The sequence below is a fragment of the Chelon labrosus genome (assembly GCF_963514085.1).
Source record: "Chelon labrosus genome assembly, chromosome: 4".
Taxonomy (NCBI): domain Eukaryota; kingdom Metazoa; phylum Chordata; class Actinopteri; order Mugiliformes; family Mugilidae; genus Chelon; species Chelon labrosus.
The window spans coordinates 15669385-15688316 of NC_140340.1; the positions used below are offsets into that span (position 1 = coordinate 15669385).

The following is an 18932-nucleotide window of genomic DNA, read 5'->3' on the forward strand; positions in this document are numbered from 1 at the left end:
CTGACGTTTGTAACAAGGGCAAGATTGTCCTGCCCTAAGAAACCACCGCATACAGTCAGTCAACTGGTTGTTGTGCATGCAGCTTATTTTGATAATTTCAGATCAAATAGTTCCAAGGACTCTCTAAGTGTAACTTCACACTAGAGGACTTTCCCGAAAACTGTATATCTTCAAGGACTTCCTATTGGCTGTTTGCATTTGCACTGCCAACAGAAACACAGAAGTGACGTAAAAACAGGCCTGTGGTTGTTACAGCAACGTCACTTTGTGTGTGTTGCATATTGGGTCGATAAAACCTGGACTTTCCCGACAGTTAAATACTCTGTTTCACTTTGTCATCTTATGTTTAAGAGCAGAAGTTTGCAATCTTTTTTTTTTTGTTAAATACCCGGTAATCTACAATTGTACTCAGTTCCTAGAGCACACACACACACACAAAAGCGTGAATATTTAAAAGGGTGTTATAGGAACCTGTTATAGGAACTATTAAAAAGTTCCTGTATCCTGAAACACTGTATACCTTAAACTATTTCAGCAGTCATGCCACTGACGCAGCCCCCTAGTGCACCTTGTAATCATAAAGGGGGCAATAGAGGGTCACACCATAGACTGTATGGACAACACCCCACTCCCTTGCATTGGCCAAACTGATGCTATTTTCCTGAGGATATGGGTGGCGCCATTTTGTGAGTTTGGAGCCACAGCCTGCGCAGTACGGTCCGAGAGTGGAGCCATGCAAAGCCGCATTATCGATGAACCGCCCACGCTTCAGCCAGACTCACTCGCATTTTCATTTAATTAATTCTGCACTCTGCTCTACCTCCACCACTTACAAAAAAATGTGAGATAATACACTGTACTTACTTACTTACTATTCCCCCCCCCCCCCAACTCTCACAGTCCTACAGGAGCTTCAAGGAGCAGTTGTCACGGCATCTTGTAGTCATCATGATGTCACATCCTGTTCCTATAGCGTCAAATAACTAACTCATCAGAAAAATTGACACTTGAGTATGCATCATCAATATATGAACAACCTAAAATGACAGAAACCATACTTGAAAAAAAATGTATATTAGTGTTTTAGTTTGGACCAAGTCCCATCCACTAACATGAAGGGGGTGGAGCTTATGACCTATACTGCCGCCAGTCACCAGTGGGAGCTCTACTCGCTTTGGCTTCACTTTTGAGGAGCAGTTCCATCGTCCATCTTTATACGGTCTATGGGTCACACATAGGGATGACACTGGGGTGGATGAATGGATTGACAACACACTGAACTTTTTCATGGCACACCAATCATGTTTTAATTGATAGTTGTTCAATCAGTGACTGTTCCATAACCTTTACTCTATCCCTAACCCTAACCCTTCCCCACAATGACAAAGGTCTCCTAGACGTGCTTATTTCAACACAAACCCAGATCTTTCTCTGAATTTTAGAGAGCTGTTTTTGCACCTAGAGTACATCTAACCAAACCATTGTTGCCCCGTTGTCTAACCCATATAAATGGGTCAGCTATGTATTTTTCAACAGAGATTTTGTTTATATGTGGCATGTCTCTCCGGGTCAAATTATCTATATGGTCATTTTAGTTGGATGTCCTGTTAAATAAGTCATCTGAGGAGGAACAACAGCACATGGTGTGTTTCTCACTGTAGAGACTGCATTGAGTTACAGAATCTAATTTAGATGCACCATCAGGACCTTGGCTATTCAGTTTTGTCTTTATTGTCACGGGGTCGCTGAGTTGTGAATTAAAACAAAGCAAGACAGAACTGTCTACTGGCCTTTTTTTTCTTTCTCTTCTACAGAACCATGACGATTTGGAACCGAACGTTGTTTCCATGTGTAATTTGCGTCATTATCTGAAAGATTTATCTGCAATTTAACCCGTGCTAAATCAAATCCATCGAATGGCTGTGTAAAATGCCAAAGTATATATAATATAACATGCCACGTTTGTTTTACACAGGTAAAAAGGCAGTTGCAATAATAATAGTGGTTATTACATAAGTCACAGTTTTGAGCCTAGAATGGGGGCCTTCTTTGTTACCAAGAGAAGCTTTTAATATACATTATTCAAACATATGCTGAAGAAAAACTAAGTAGCAAAAGTAGCAATTGCACATAATCAGCGCACATTTATGTCTTGAAGAAGAATTAACAGCTCACTCAAATACAGTGGGGGAGATCTAAGGGACGGAGTATAAAGAGAAAATGTTTCTGTCTTTGTTTCATGCCACTTATCACTGAATTATTTTATTTTAGAGTGAAACTGTACACCAGCATATTTTCTTTTTTCCCCTTTCCAAAGTTGATTGCGTGTCTGAAAGCACGGCTGAACATCAAGTGAGTCCCTTTATTAAAACAAAACATTTCTGAGGTCTGAGGGGGTCGTTCATATGGAAAATTAGTTATCAATTTTTGAAAAGTACCATCTCTTAAGCTCGGATGAAGTTATTAAACCAGTACTGCTGACATCATCTAAGTACCGGCAGGGTTGTAACCCTTAATGGAAAATAACGTTTTATATTTTCCTCTCATTTCCTGATGCTAGCAGGAGCTCTTACTGTGGCAATAAAATGCATTTGTTCCACTAATTGCTCTGAATGGATGAATGTACGCCAGATGATATGATTTGCATCCTGCATCGAAAAAAAAATAAAATAAAATCATTCTTGAGTGTTAAAGTTTTCTGTCCTGTGTCATCTCCCTTTTCCCTACTTTATTCACACTAATTCCACCTCGTCTCACTTTACCATCCTTTACACGCTTCTACTTCTTTGATGTTTCCATTTAACAAAGTTCTTCCACCTTATTTTTCTTTTAAAAACAGCACCCAGTTTCCTTCTCTATGGCATAATTCCACCCATGTCTGGCCACTACTTGGTGTTACACAGGGTTGCAACACAAAACAACTTCTCACTTTCCTCGCCAATGAAGCATGACTCCGCTTGTGCCAGATCCTCCAGTTTACAGTATCCTCTGCTGTAACCTCAGAAAGAGTCTGAGGGACCGGGTGACGGAGAAATTGAGAGACGGGGAAGAATCAGATAGACAGTGACACAGAGGTACAGAATGAGAAGAAATCGGTATCCTTGTGACAGTTAACCTTATGAGCTTGGAGCCAGGACAGAATGAGCTGGCAGCTGACGGCAGGCCGCATCAGCAAGCCCATGGTGCGACCCATCTGTGCCTGGTATTAAAGCAGGCTCGCACCCCAGGGCCGGAGCCACAATGCCGTGTAATAGCTACATGGACATAGGCGCAGTCCTGAGGGGTCCAACAAGTCACCCACTGGGATGACAACGGCAGCTTGGTTAACGCAAACACACACACACAAAACAAAACTCCCACACATTGTGTCCCAGAAACACAAAAAGAAACGAAATGCACACTTTGTCGAGAATTCCTAACTTACATGTAGCCCTGCCTCTTTAATGACACATATGACTGGGTACATAACACCACTCCACCTCATTCTGTGGCTGTAAGTGAGGTTATTTTCCCTATCTGAAGCGCCAGTTGGACATTGTTCCGTGTGTACATCCTGTTGTGACGGCCGCTGTGTGAGCACGTCCAGGTGTGTGTAAATGCGATTGTTAGCGCGAAGGCAACAGTCAAAACAGGAGCACCAGTAGCAAACGTATATTATCTCAGCTATTGTTACTTTTCTCGTACGTATATCACAGCCGAGCATTCATGCAGCGGAGTAAACTAAACTAAAATTGGCCGCTGTCAGTAAGTGAGACTGTTTGGTCTAAATTAAGACACACCAAATGCAAGCAATGTAATTTCAATATTTCAGTGCGTAAAAAAGGGATAGCAAAACCGTGCTATTAAAAACTTGTGTGGCTTCACGCTGCTGCACAGACCATAAGGGATCGTATTTTACTGGCATTCCTGCTCTATGAAAAATATACAAACTACACATGTTTCATGTCTGCAGTCTGCAGTGCTCTTTTTCACTGGCTCTCTGTGTCACCTCTAATATTCAGCACAGTTGTATCTGAGTTAACAGACCTCCGTGACAGTCCAGTCACTGACGTTGTAAAGAAGCGAAGGAAAATGTGACAATGAGAACCGCATTAACTTTATAGATTTCCACGGTGAGATTCTCTTGGCCGGAGAACAGTAAGGCCACGCGGATCTTGAGGGACTATTAAAACCTTAAACCCTATTTTGTCGTGTTCTAACTGCAGAATTACAAATTATTTTCTCATCTGGTATAACATGGGAAGCTATATTAATTATAATGTTACTTTACCAAACAGTGAAACTGCCTTGTTTTACATTTATGCGGCATATCATTGTTCACATTTTCCTAAAATGTAACATACATACGGAATATGATTCTTATTATCTATGGAAACTAGTATAAATCATTTTAGCACATAAAGCCAAGAGAGACACTATGTGAAGGTTGATCTGGGGTGAAATGTAAATAAGTACACTCACTCAAGTACTGTATATACTATCCTGAGCTATCATTAGAAGTCACTCAACACTTAAACCCTATTACAGTTTGGCTGCTGTAGATCACCTCGGAAAATATGAAAGTAGTTAATCCCATAATATAATATAATGTTTACACTTACTTTTGAGACTTTAGCTATGTTTTACAACGACACTTTACTGCATTTAACCAACTTCACAGGCATTTAAATGTTTACCTTCATGCAATGAAGCATTTCTATGCTGAAAAGAAGATGTATTGTTAAATTCCTTCATCTGCAGGAAGTGGACATGTTTTTTTGTTGTTGTTGTTGCTTTTTTCACCCTACTGCTGGGCCGGAACAGTTTATTCGTTTATATCAAGGCAGGCCTAGAGCCTACAGGAAATTAATAGTTGATTTGATGATTTCTGAGTGATCTCAATGACACTGCCCGAGAGAGTCCACTTAAAGAAAACGAGTTTACTGTTTAAAAATGTGGCTGAATGGACTCAAACCAGTGTTGAGTTCGTACGCGAAGGCCTCCTCTATCTCGCCTCAACGCAGTTTAAAAAAAAGAGTCCCCCACACACCCACTCAATCCGGTCCCAACCTCGATGACCCTCTCCTGTCCCCCCTCTGCCCGGTAGAGGTCGCAGCCTAGCAGCGAGGCTGAGTGGACGGGAACGCATGGATGGATCGGAGCGCTCCCACATGACAAAGCTACAGCGCGCCTGGAAACCAGGAACGGAGAGCGGGCGTTCTGGGAGAAACCTTCGATAAGATCCTTTCTGTGTCTCTATACCTGCAGCACGTCCGGCCCGGCTTGCTGTCACAAAAAAACTTCACTGACTGTTTTTCTTCTTAGTTTTTGCGACTACGGAGGCGGGAAGCCTCCCTCGCTTTCTCCCTCTCTCCAAGTGAACTTTATAGGGATGTTATATCAGAGCATCACCGTGCTGAATGCCCAGATAGCGCCGAAGTAACTGTAGGACGGATATAAAGACCCGAACGTCTGGAGAGGTCCGATCCTCTTCTTCTTGTGCTACTTTTTGTTCGGTTTTTAAACACAAGGGAAAGGGAGAGCTAGAGACAGTTTGTGTGTGTGAGCAGGAGAGAGAGAGAGAGAGAGAGAGAGAGAGAGAGAGAGAGAGCGACAGAGAGAGAGAGAGAATTCGCGCAGGTTTGTTGGAGCTACGCTTTCATGCCGTCAGTCTTGCGGACTCTGAGATGGACGTCAGATTTTATCCAGCTCCCCCTTCAAGCGTGGGCTCATGTACGTTACCGACTGACTCCGGTTTGGACTATTACCATTCCAACAAGGTAAACAATAATCTCTACTTCACCAGCTTATAGTCGATCAGATGTGCAGCCCCAGTGTGTGATGATGCCAGCGCATATAAGTGCATTGATTACACACGGTGGGCCATGTATGCAGGCTGTATAAGATCAGTCATATGGAAGACGAGTGCTGCACTTTTGATTCCCATGGGATAGGTCTACATGCTGCATTGGCAACTTTGTTGCATTATCTATTTGTAGTCTTAAACTGTGCAGTGAATGACACCTGCTCTGAGCTGCTACGTGTGGGGTTTCCTTTAATTGCATTTTGCTAATGTGTAAATCTGAATAAAGAGTGGGTACGATGTAGGCTACTGTCCTGTGAGCAGAGTTGGAGCACACAGCTCTCTCTGGCTCACTGGATGAACTAGCGAATAGTCTCTCAGACCAAACTGGATAAAAATAATTTTTGCATGTTTTTTTTCTTTCTTTCTTTCTTTTTAGACTAATATTTAGACTAACACACTGTCCCTGTGTAATTTAAACATGTCCGACATAACTGCGGAAACACAGTTTCTTATCTGCTTCGCACAGGTTACCACATGGCAATGGTCACTGCACAATTAGTCCAATAAACAGTTATCAAGATTAACGCGATAGAGACAGCGTGTTGTGAGTCTGGGCTATTTGTGAGGCACTGCATCGTACAGTCACTGTCGAGTCTGCATCTTAACGTTTTAATTTGTGTTATTTAGGATTACTGCTCGACAAAATTGTTTCCTTGAAGAATACTCATTTGCATATTCCAGCATGTTTGGCTATCAACACCTTTACGCGCAGAAATCCTCTCTCATCATTAGTCGCATGTGAACTTTTTATGAATTATTTCATTAGCGTCCTAAAAAGAAACTGTCCGTGGTGGATAAAAAAAAAAAAAAAAGACTAAATATTGAATTTGTGTTTATATTAACACTGCCAAGAAGCTGTCAAATGAATTGCGTTTTTACGCACAAAACATATCAATCGATTTATAAACTGAATACATGAAGCTTCCTTTTTTTTTTTTTTAAAAAAAAGGAGCACATCTGTTTACAGTAGTCATTTTTGGAACGCTTTAATGTTCAATGAATCTTTGCTGAATTATGATGTTAATGAGATTTCTGTTGAATGTCACAGGGCCTACTAGAACGAGATCACCCTTTAACTGTTACACTATCCACGTCCACTGGTGCTGACTGGTGTTTGGCGTCTACAAATCAGAAGCGTGAATACAAATCTGTTAGATCTACCACAATTACAAGTCACGAGTAACAAGGCCAATTTCTTTTCCTGTGGTCAAGGTAAACCTTGTGTAAACATTTGTCTGTGACTACTGGGCAGAGCAAATGATGGCATTATACCCGCAGACATTCACATAGGTTTGCTTGCCTTGGCACCTGGAGGGAAGCCAGCAGGCAGTTAACATTTGCTGATGACAAAGTGAAACACTATCGTGCAGTACTTTATCTGAATTGTTAATATCCCGTGTTCATACACAACGCCACATGTATGTATGCATGTGCATACAGTACACAGTTAGCTGCACATGCACACACTCCCTCATACCGAAACTCACACTTGCACAGAGGTTTGAATTACAATACATGAGTACTTTACATCGATCACAGTCATTCCTTTAACCCTAACATGCTCTTACATCAAGTAATCCTAATTAGAATTTACCTGAATTTACACCTGAAATTAACCCTTTAATACAATGAGGACAGAAGGGTCATCTTGTTGTTGTCATCTCTTTTTCTCCTTAAGTTACAGCATCCATACTTGTGTGTGGTTAAGTCTAACACACACACACACATACATATAGCCATGCACGGCGTAGCTGCAGATGTAAATGGAAGGTCACACTGGGACCTGGTTCTCCCTGAATGAAGCCATGTCGCCAGTCTTGTAGTATTAACACAATGAACTGTACTAGTTATCATGATTCAGCGAGCGTAGAGGCTGTTGGCCCGGTGAGGAGCAGGTTTGGGTTTCAAGGACGGAATCATATAACGTTGTCATTACTAAAGTAACAGCTGTGACTAAGACGTAAAGTGACACTTTATCTGTGCTGTACCCCTGCTGCTACACAGAACTATTGAGTAATGATACAGGAGCATTACGTGACGTTTTGACAATGGTTCATCTTCACGGCAGTTTCATTTCAGGAGCAGGATGGAGCTGACCTCCTGGAGTGGCGCTGTGTTAGATGTGCCACAGTGGCTACTACACAAGCAGTGACGTCTGCAAAGATGATAAAAATACTTTCCTGTCATTTCACAGCCATTAGAGAGTCAGTTATAGCTGGTGCACTCATGGTTTGAATGGTTTTGTTAAAAATAGTTTGCAGGAAATTTGATTGTAAGTCACAGAATTTCAGTATTTGCATTCAGTGTTTTTTTTTTCATTTTGACCCGGATTTCGCCTCAATCGGCTCAACCTCAGTCAGAAGAAAAAACAAAATGTATAAAACTAATTATTTCTTGCCTAAGAGCTTCACCTGTATCTTACATCCTCCCAATCAATGCCTCCTCAAAGGTGTTGATTGAGCATCATTTTCACTTAGGGAAGTCAGGATATAAATATACTGACTATCTTAAGTATATATACAACTTATGTGAAAGTCACTAGTGTAATTATGCATAACTGAACAATATTAAACACACCAATCAGGAAGTGAGCGTAATACTAAGTGGAACTGTCCATGTACAAAAGGCCGTTGCTTACTGGTCTAGTGGCGTAAACTGCAAACACAACTATTTCTGAGAGTGACTGTTAAGCTCTGCGAGAATGCCTGGAAGTGTAGGCGCACATTCAGCATTTGGACCTGTGTACATACCTTTCTACCTGAAGGGGTTAATAATTCAGGAACGTAAAGAATGTGTAGGCTGGATCGACGGGTTCAAGCTGATTGGCCACATTCAGAGAGAGCTGATTGACGCGTGGCAGGAATATGGATCACTGAACGTCACAAATGTACGAATGCGCGTGACCCTTGAGTTTATGTAAGAGTTGGACCGCACTTAGACTTTAATAATCGACAAAACACAATCAGTCTACAGTTTTGTTTGGTGCAGCTTCCTAAAATGAATGCAGCCTAACTGAAAGCCACGCAATACCTTTTACCTTCATGAAGGTTATAGTGTGTGACACAGGTATAGTCAGTCAATATGACACAACACAGATGAACAGCAAAACACTTTACACCCTGTACTGCTTAAACAGATTTTATGTTAAACTGGACACTGTAATCTTCATGCACAAAAGCTTTATTCAACCACTGTTGGTTTTAATATTAGGTGTACTTAATAAATCAGCAGCTGCTGATGTGTGCAAAACTCAAACGTTTTAATCAAAAGGCGCTGCTTTAATTTCCTTTGTCAAACCAAACTCTGATCCATAATGACAAAGAGATCATATGACAAAAGGTCTATTCTGATTCTCTACGTTTCGTTGTAAAGTGCTTGATAATGACGACCTGTGCGTCCATGTTTCTGAACAATGCAAAGAACAGCACATGAGAAAGGCATCGATTTGTGTTTCGCTGCGAACCCCACGGCTCTGTTGCTCTTCTCGACTCCATCCAACTTGCATTGTCCTGCACTTGCACAATCACTGTGAGTCATCTTTACTTTTCGCCCAAGATTTCTCCTAATCTTTTTGAAGCCTCTCCGTATCTTTCCTCGCTGAGTGGGAGGCTTGTTTGTTCAGCGTACACTCAGCTGTGTATACCAGCGCTGAAGGCCACTTCTTCGCAAATGCCTGTTTTAGTGGGAGACTATTTGTCAAATGCATTATGACTTGTGCATACCCCCGGGCAGAATCACTCCGGTGAAATGAAGTTGGATAGATTACTGTAGATGTTCCACTTTTTCCTCATCCCTCTTCCCTCTAACGGCACAGTGCCCAAGAGAGAGCCTCTTGTGTAATTATACTGTAGCTATACTGTAGGTTTATAATCCAGTGGTTTGCAGATGTTATTCTTTACATAGCTGCAGTCTGTTCCAACTTACTGTATGTTATTTATATACTAAAGATATATATATATATATATATATATATACACACACACAAATTTTTTTTTAAGGACTATATGCATGCATGCACGTGTGCATACCATTCCTTAAGGCGAGTTGTATGTTTCAAAAATGAGGGATTTAACACAAAAAACCTAATTTACACTTCACATTGCATGTACATTGCTACACAAGTGCAAGTCAGAAGCAGCTGACATTTGTCCACTCAAGGAGCAATGAGTCCCGTTTCAGCAAAGCCCTCACACCCCACCCCCTTTTACAAGTGGTTCGTTCCATTTCCAATACAACCCGAATCGCAGTATTAGTCATGGGATACTTCAAAGTACGGACAGTCGAAAATATTCACTGTGTTGAATTCTCAGAATACGATTTTTTTTTTCCCTCTCTCTCTTCGAAACATGACCGTAATAGAAACAGAAAAAGAAGAGTTATTCCAGCAGTACCTCATTCTGTACACAGAGAGAAGTTAATTACATGGAGGCAGGCATTCTTGGGTTGACAGTGTGGACTTGGGGTTTTTCATTGTGCCCATTCATAACATTCTGCTGACTGGCCAGTCCGAGTTGCAATATCCCGACCGTTCTCACTGGGAAAATGTTAACCCATGCGTGGCTCAAACGCACCCTAAAGGGGAGGCGGGGGGTAGAGAGAAAATGCAGGCTAAGTTGCTGGAACTCTCAAAGTGGTGAGTTTATTGTTCTGAAGCAGTTCCAGGCAGTTAACTTAAAGCAAATAATAGTTAAGATGGAACCGAGTCATAGAAGAAAAATGATTTTTTGCAGTTAGAAAATCATTATACTTTGTGACGTTATTCTTTCTTTCTTTTTTTTTTTTTTTGGTCTAACCACTTCCTGGCTGTATTCATAATCAAGTCTCTCTTTCTCCCCACGTCTCCCCCTCTCTGTGTCTAACTTCTTTTTCTCATTTACCTTCCCAGCAGCAATGTCAAAAGGTTATGGAGGGAAGCTGGATCGCCTGGGGCTGATTGTGTCTTTGAGTTAATGATAAGTAGCTACAGTGTTATTCTCAGGAGCAGTGGGGCTTAGATTGTGTTGTGTGCACAGGCCATTACGGGGGGAGGAAAGTGGACTATTTATGAGGATTTTCTTTTTTACATCGCATGCGTTAAGCACAAGAAAGAGACGTACAGTTAGGGCTACAATGCAGTGTGAGCTAGATACATGCATAGCATTCCCTGTAATCTGTTTATTGCCACTGTATAGTTAACACACAGGAAAAAGCCCCTGTGCTGCCACATCAATGATACTGTAGTTTCTATTCTATAGCTGCACCTATCGAGGATTTCATGGGGTATTTTAAGAACAATTGTCTGTTTAGAGAACAAGTGAGGTAGTACAGGTGTCCATTACAAGGATTTACCACCACGGACCTGAGTTTAACCTACAGTGCAGTGAAGGTGACAAAGCCTCAACCAGACTGTGCAGCACTCCCGTCGCTCTGCTCTGTACTTTATAATCTCGACCAGACATGACTCAGAGCTACTAGAGGTGTTAAGAGGGTCATAAGTCATGTATGGCTGAAAATAGATCCTATAGTTTATCTTGCCCGCTTAGCTACTTAATCACCAATGCCCATAGAAACAGGCTATTTATGCTGAAGATTGATTGTATTAACTTCCAAGAATCCAGTCATGACAGTGCATTTTTTAAAAACTCTCCCCAATATACTTTTGTGATGTACTACTGTGCTACCCAAATCATTTCTGTGCTGCTATCAGACTGTAATCAATCACCCGGTAAGTTTTATTTTTTATTTTTTATAAGGAATCTCCACATTGCTTTTAGGACGAGGCGTTTTTTTGTTAAGCTTGGCGACATGCACGGCAAACTAATAGTCACTGCGAAGCCCAGCCACATCACAAGGTGTCAGAGTAATTCCAGTTTTGACGTTGATTGCGAATCGAAGCGGCCCAGCCCAGCTCGTGCCCCTCATTAAATCACATTAACCCTAATTATCGTCACTGCCCCTTGAAACCCAAACACTACAGTCAGGCTCGACTCTTGGCTCCTCAGCTGGATGGTGGGTGTGTATTTAATACACTTGTGACTTGTGTAAAATCGAGTACAGTGTGCCAAGGCCTTTTAAACTGTCTTCACCTCAGGAGGCCACTGGTTCCTCAGTAGCAATCGCCTTGACTGGCTGTCTCTCTCTCTTTCTCTCTCTTTCTCTCTCTCTCTCTATCTCTGTCTGTCTGCCTCCCCCCTTTTCTACCGCCTCCTTCGTGCAGCCCAGTTTCCTTGTGCTGTTTTATATTCACTTCTTGATTGGTTGGGGGATGGGGTGGTGGAATAGCATTTGAGAGGTTAGCTGGTTAGTGCAGGGAGGGGGAAGTAGATTTGGTGTGTGCATGAAGATACAGAGAGAGAGAGAGTGAGAGAGAGAAGGGGGCTGTAGATGGAGGGAAAATGGAGAAAGATTTTTAGCGGTACTTTATTTTTCAGCTTGAGTCTGTAATGTCATTCAACGATGTGGAAACCAAAATGAGCCTTGCCACCAGATGTGTTCCAGTCCAGATAGTGACTTGAAAGACAGACGTTTATTGTTTTAGTGCATTTGGTGTGGTTCAAACCCAAACTGCATGAAATGCTGATTGATGGATTTCACTAAAGAATGTGTGTGCATGTGTGTGAGTGTGTGTGTGCGAGAGAGAGAGATGGAAAGAGAGAGAGAGATATGCTTTATCTGATTTACTTAACCATTTCTGTGCCTCTGTCTGCTGATGGGAAGGGAATTCTCGCTGTATTTCACCGTGCTACTGTCGCATTTCTCTGCAGATTCATTTGCTTTCCATCAGCACTGCAATATGAAAGAATACAACCCTTGATTCAGTTCTTACTAGCACGTTGTACTGAAGGTGTGTTGCATTAAATACCATTTCTCTTTGATGTCTGCGTATTTTTATAACGCACATAGACAAGAAAAGTAGTCGGCGCACAAAAGCATGCTCACGAGATACCTGGTAAATCACTAGCAAGTCAGTGAAGTTGTTGCATGGGAGGCTCTGTATGTATTATAACAATACGTCAAAGTCAAGATTAACATTCAAATTGCTGTGACCTTCTGTTATGCAACTTTATGTCTTTGGTTCACCAAGGGCAGCAACCAAACTTACTGTTGTTGCTGACATTTAGCGGCATCCACATGCATGTGGTTTAGACTGTAGGTCAGGAAGTGCGTAGTTAAGTCTCTTTCTTTTTTTTTTTTCTTTCTTTAGAATCCCAACTGTGAACTGCATGTCCCTAATTATCATAGAGTTACATTTTTGTTGTTCCTATTGTTTTATGATTAAGGTATCAGCAAGCCAACGTGGAGGCAACGAAGACAAAACATTTTCATTGTGCTGAAATGCTGCAATTCCCCAGCAAGAAAGCTGATCTTCATTAGGATAATTGCCTCATTTCATTCATAAACAAATAGACCACAAAGTGATTATTCTAGATGCTGGAGATTATGAGCACAGTTATTGGCCTTGGCAGATTTGTGTAAAGCAGGCTTTGGTACATAAATTAGCGTAACCACTGTATGAGAAAACCCATATCAACATTTCAAATAAGCACAGACGGAGCTCATCATCTCTCACTTTCACACTAGCCACTCTGCAAAGATCTCACAGTTCATCCGACAATTTGTTTTTCATTTCATCTCTCTGGGAGTGGTATGTATTAGCCTATGTTTTGGTACTGTCAGGACTTATTCCAGCAAAGCCTCTACATGAAATGGTGTGAGACCTCCCTTTTAGTCTGAGGGCAGGAAATGAAACACTAAGTAGAAGAAGGAGTGAAACAGATGGAGGTAAGGGCGTTTTTGGGGCATCTTGACAGGTCAGAGTGTGCAGGTTTTGGTAAGTTAAGAACATAAATGATAAACTGTATGCTGGAAATCACATGCTTGGATGGGACAGTTTTTTTAGCAACCTTACTCGAGGGATTTAAAGGTATTAATAAGCATACATGAAATATAGTATTCACAATATTTTCGACAAATTGTTGTAGTAACTAAGAAAGAGCTAGGGAACACGTCCTCTTCTTCCATAGTAGGTGTTTCTACGGTAGCCCAAAATGAACAAACCAAACCCTGGGTCTAAAGAGTGCACCCATCTCTCCAGGCTTCAAGCTATGTGCTCGTCACTGATCCACAAAGATGCAGATCAATCAGTGTCCCGTGAGGAACTACTATCAGTTATGGATGTGCTTAAGTGTATGACGGTCATGAGTGTGTCAAATTGATCTTACAGCAGTAGCAAGAACCGTGTTGCCAACTACATAGCTAGCTACACCGACGTGCTAGCTGCTTGCTAGCTTTCAAACCTCCTGAGACTTACCTCTTTAGCCCTCTTCAATGAAAAACAGATGGTTCATCCAATCACCTGCCAAATACTTTTTTGAAAGTGCCTGCCCTTTTCCAAACTGTTTACAAGATTCCTTCCCAGATGGTTCTCTGTAACAAACCATCTGGCACATCGGGTGAGCGGGAGGAGTTTTGGCTAGTTGCAGTGTGCATCCTCTCCACTAGATGTCACTAAGTCATACACACTGGACCTTTAAGTATGTTCAGTCAGCAAATCACCTATCAAAACAAATTACTGGAAATGTATCATTAGTTTTCTCAATGATTCATCACTACCATTGTTGATATATTCATTGTTGTTTGAAAGGTTTGTTGACAGCTGATAAAAGCATGGGAAATATTTTGAATAAATAGGAAGCAAAGGAAATTTGTCTGTCCAGGTTGCAACATGGCACATGGTTTTCCCTCCCGCCTCCTCCTGATGGGTGTTCCTTTAGAACAGGTCAGTGAGGATGCAATGATCCATCAGATTCCATAGATTCAATGTATAAAAACACTGATAAACACAGCGTCTGCACTGTTGAAGAATGCAGCTGTCGGTGTATTAAGATAGGTTCGCAAGCCTGGGCAAACATGAACAGTTGTCTTAGCTTCCTGAGGCATGTCCTGTGCAAACAGAACTGGAGACGGCTGGTTCAGGTCCACACTCAGAGACCTCGGGCCCACTGAGTACACACACACTCAGAGACATACACTCTCTCACAGGTAGACATACACATACATGTACTCTTGAATGCAGATGCAGAAGCATGTCCTCACACGCATTGCATAAATAAACGCAAGCTCACATGTGAGCATACAGACCACAGAAATGCTGCTGCGTTGCGCATGGAAAAGCCAAACCCACTGATTAGTATACTATAGGATGAATGTTTTGGTATATAACAGTCAACCCTGTGATCAAAAGTGTAATCATGATTTTGCCTTTGGAAAGATTTATGGTTAAGACGTGTTAAGATTGATCCGAACAATAAATAAGCTTTATTTCTTTGACTTTTTTTCTGAAGATGTTTGACTTGTCAATAGAGAGTGATTGAATTATTTCAGGGCTGTGCAGGAAGTTAGTTAGCTGGTTGGGCCATCAGGGATTGGTCCTCTGCCATGTGCCGTTTGTCTCTGTGTCGTTCTGAGCCAAGTGTGTGTGACTCCCTCCCTATCACTACAAACCCACAGTCCCCCCAGGCCCCTTTTTGCCTCAGTCTTGTAAACCACCTCTGGCACATTGGGGCTTTGTTCATAATATTTTCATTGTAGCATTGCTTTACTTTCCAGGAATTTAATTCTTTGTGTGTTGATAGTCAGTCTTCGCAACTCAGTCATTTCCAGTGACAACCCAGTATAATAAGAACACTGATCTAGAGGAGCTACCCTGCACTTACATGCAGATGTTTTTCTTCTTTTTGTGCATATCAGTGGCGAAGTTGATTCGGCACTATAGCCTTTTAAAGACAACACACAAATGCAGAATGGTGCGTATTTTAACTCAAACTCATATCTTCTACTTGTTGACAGTGGATCTACAGTAGCTGTCCAGGTCTGCATTAGGCCTGAGCATGTTGATTTGGTAGGTGATGTATTAGTGTAGCTGAAACTGAGTGTGCTCACTGTGCAAACACAGCATTGCTGGCACTCCTGGTTTCACTTAATCTTTGACACAAAGGCACTGCCATGTGGCTGGGCTCTCAGACAGATTCAGTGACAGAGAAAGAGAGCCAGGCATAGAGAAGTGTACATAAACAGAGGGATAATTGCTTGAAAGTTACGCATTTACATTTATTTATTTTTTAATTATCTCCCTATCTAGACAGGGCGATTACCTTTTTTTTTCAGCATTTCTCTTGGCCTTGAACATTACAGACAGTTATTAGGATTTCCTGAAGCAAACACTGTGTCGTGTGACTGATACCATGCCTGGTACTTTGGTCACCTTCGGGCCTTATTCTGGGTTGTAGTGTACACAGACATCCACACATACTGCCACTCTGGAAGGATGATTTATTTGCCTGCCATCCCATAATTACCCACCGGGTAGATGGGAGGACCTCTCTGAGATTATAGTTTTTCTTTGCAGTGAAGAAAAAAAAAAAATAAAAAAGCCTGAGAGACTTTAAACGATTTGCCAATAAGCTCTTTTAAAGCCTCTTTTGATGTTTTATCAAGGACTGAAACAGTAATTGGAAATGTATTCACCAACGCTGCAGTGATGGAAATGGAAAAGAAAAACCATTTGAAACCTTTTTTAAATGGAAAACGTTTCATTTATTTCGTATCCAAATCATCATGTGAGCTGGAGTTGTGTTCTTAATTGCTGCTTTTTTGAAGTGGAATGTACCTCTTGGCATCGCGGGCTGTTGTTTGTAAAGTTTGATAGCTTTGCATTCTGATTAGTAATGAATGACATCAGAAGAACTGTTTCCGTGTTTTTTTGGACACGACTCGAGGCCAGACGAGTGAATCCGAAGCGGAAAGTGGCGACCTCTCATCAGACTTTGACAGGATTCTGCAGATACCAGACATGGGTAATGACCAGCTTGTTGGCAGGACAAATGGCGTCAGTTCTTCCTAGGTAACCACCACCTAATATCCTTTTAATTGACTTCAGAGAAACTGTATCAAGACGTGCTGATGAAGTTACAAATTGGCCAAAGCATATCATTCCTAGCGCCAGATCTCCCTGTTCCTTTCGGTTTGGTTTGTTGTACTTTCTGCTGCTCTGCATAATGACAAGGGGGGAAGAGTGGAAGACTTCAATTACCGAGAAAAAGTCAAGGAGGCTGTTGAAGTTTGAGAAATACAACACGAGCTGGTTGCTACGTGGAGCTTGCGCCCATTTAGAACGTAATTAAATTGGTTTGGCTGCTTGCCAATGAAAAAAATACATTTCTTTCTTCTCATCTCAAATGAAAATGTATAGAGTGTTTTGCTGAAAAATACCTGGAGGGAACAGTAGGCTGTTGAATATTTGTAATACAGCTTGCATTGTGCAGTTGAAATGAGTTTTGAGATGAGTTATCCGTTGTGGTTTCCCCTTTGACATTTCAAAGGTATGCAGCTTTTGAACCATGGATTTACTGTAATCTATTTTTTTCTATTATTGATGTGTGGTTGAGTTATAAACTGTAGATTGGCTTCTCTGCCATTTCACTGGCTTTGCCATATCAGAAACCACAAGGCCACGGTGCAGAAGCAGACTTTGTAATAACGTTTATATATAGTCACATGTAAACCCCAGTTGTTGCTCCCAGTCTACACATGAAACTCTACGAGAGGCTGCTGTTTAACATATAGAGTGTGTGAATCTTTTAGAGGCTCCTCCACAGAGTAACCGATCGTGTCACGTGTCCCCATCCATTCTAATTTGAAAATAATGACAGGCTGAATTACAAACCAAAATATACAAGGAAAAGAAAAAAAATAGATGAGAGGGTGAAGGCAGCGTTCAGACTTCTAAATTACGTATCAGACACCGAATGGCTGAAAGGTTTAAATATGCGGTGATGTCTAAAAGCGCACGTTCCCGCAGAAATGACAGCGTTTACACAGGAAACTTCTGAAGAACACAAGTTAACATTGTGAGAGAGAAATACATCATAACCCGTAATGACTAATAGATAAATAATGAAAAAAAAACAACAACATGGTAATGCACCATGTTACCACTTCCTTCCTTTTAGCTGTGTGAAGATCAGCAACTGACGTTCGAGATTGTTTTGGCACTCACAAAGTACAAGATGATCTTTTAAATGACCACAGAAGAAGTATGAATCACAAAACTGGAAAGAGGATTTTAGGAAATTGTGCTGTTTACTTTCAAGAGTACTTTTAGGGTTTCTCTTCAAGCGTTTTTAATCTGAATAATAATAGCAATTTCTGATTGGTCACAAGAGCGTGAAAGTGCCTTAACGACTGTGTTATAAAAAAGAGAGAGAGAGAGGGAGAGAGGAAGCAGCAGACGCATTCAGAAATATGAGCTGCTGTGTTGTTGTGTGTTTGTTGTTGTTGTGGAGTATTATAAAAATCCAGCTACTTCTGATCCACTGTCGCCTGATCTGCAAATGGATCATGCTGCTCAGCGGAGCCGTCCTCACCAAATCAGCGTGGCACTGCGTTATAATAGCTTTTCCTTGTACGTGCCCTATCAAATCAACTTAGCCTCTTTGGGTGCTATTTCGGTGTTCGTCGCGCAGCCGAATTGGGAAAGTGCAAGTTCTCGTGTGTCCAACGCCACTTGTGACACTTTCGGTGCACTCTGCAACAGGGACGTGCACAGGAATTTTGAGGGGCAGTTGCTCTGACCTGAAAAAAGGGCACCCCCCCTCAAAAAAAAAAAAAAAAAAAACTCACGGGCTATATGAAGGACTGAGAATAACAGGGTCTTTATTAAAATATATATACATAAAGAAGTAAAACACTGAAATGCAGCACTCAATCACCTTAACTACTAATAATAATTACACAGAAAAACATGACTTGAGTCATGAAAATCCCTACATCAATATCCCTATCAATATCCTATCAAGTCACTGATAGGCTACTGTAGGTTTCTCCAAATTTACATACTAAACATGAAAACTTACAATACCAAAAATAGTGATAGGATTTAACCATTTTGAATAAAATAATTAATGTGATGCATTACTTCCATCATTCATTCTTCTCGCTAAAACGAAATGTGAGAAACTAACTATCAGCAGACATGTAGCTTAGTTTGCGTAATGCCTAAAAAATAGCCTAGGCTATGCGATAACGGGCTGCTTGTCTGCAAGCTATC

General features: G+C 41.3%; 1 protein-coding gene across 2 annotated transcripts in view; it reads left to right on the plus strand.

The window, feature by feature from the left end:
- Positions 1-5639: 5639 nt before the first annotated feature.
- Positions 5640-18932, plus strand: part of tox2 (TOX high mobility group box family member 2) — an 89890-nt gene continuing 76597 nt past the window's right edge. For both annotated transcript variants that reach the window (XM_084543370.1, XM_084543371.1), the window contains exon 1: positions 5640-5759. In XM_084543370.1, the coding sequence (XP_084399496.1) occupies positions 5667-5759 (93 nt within the window). In that variant the 5' untranslated portion in view covers positions 5640-5666. The remainder of the gene's footprint in view (positions 5760-18932) is intronic.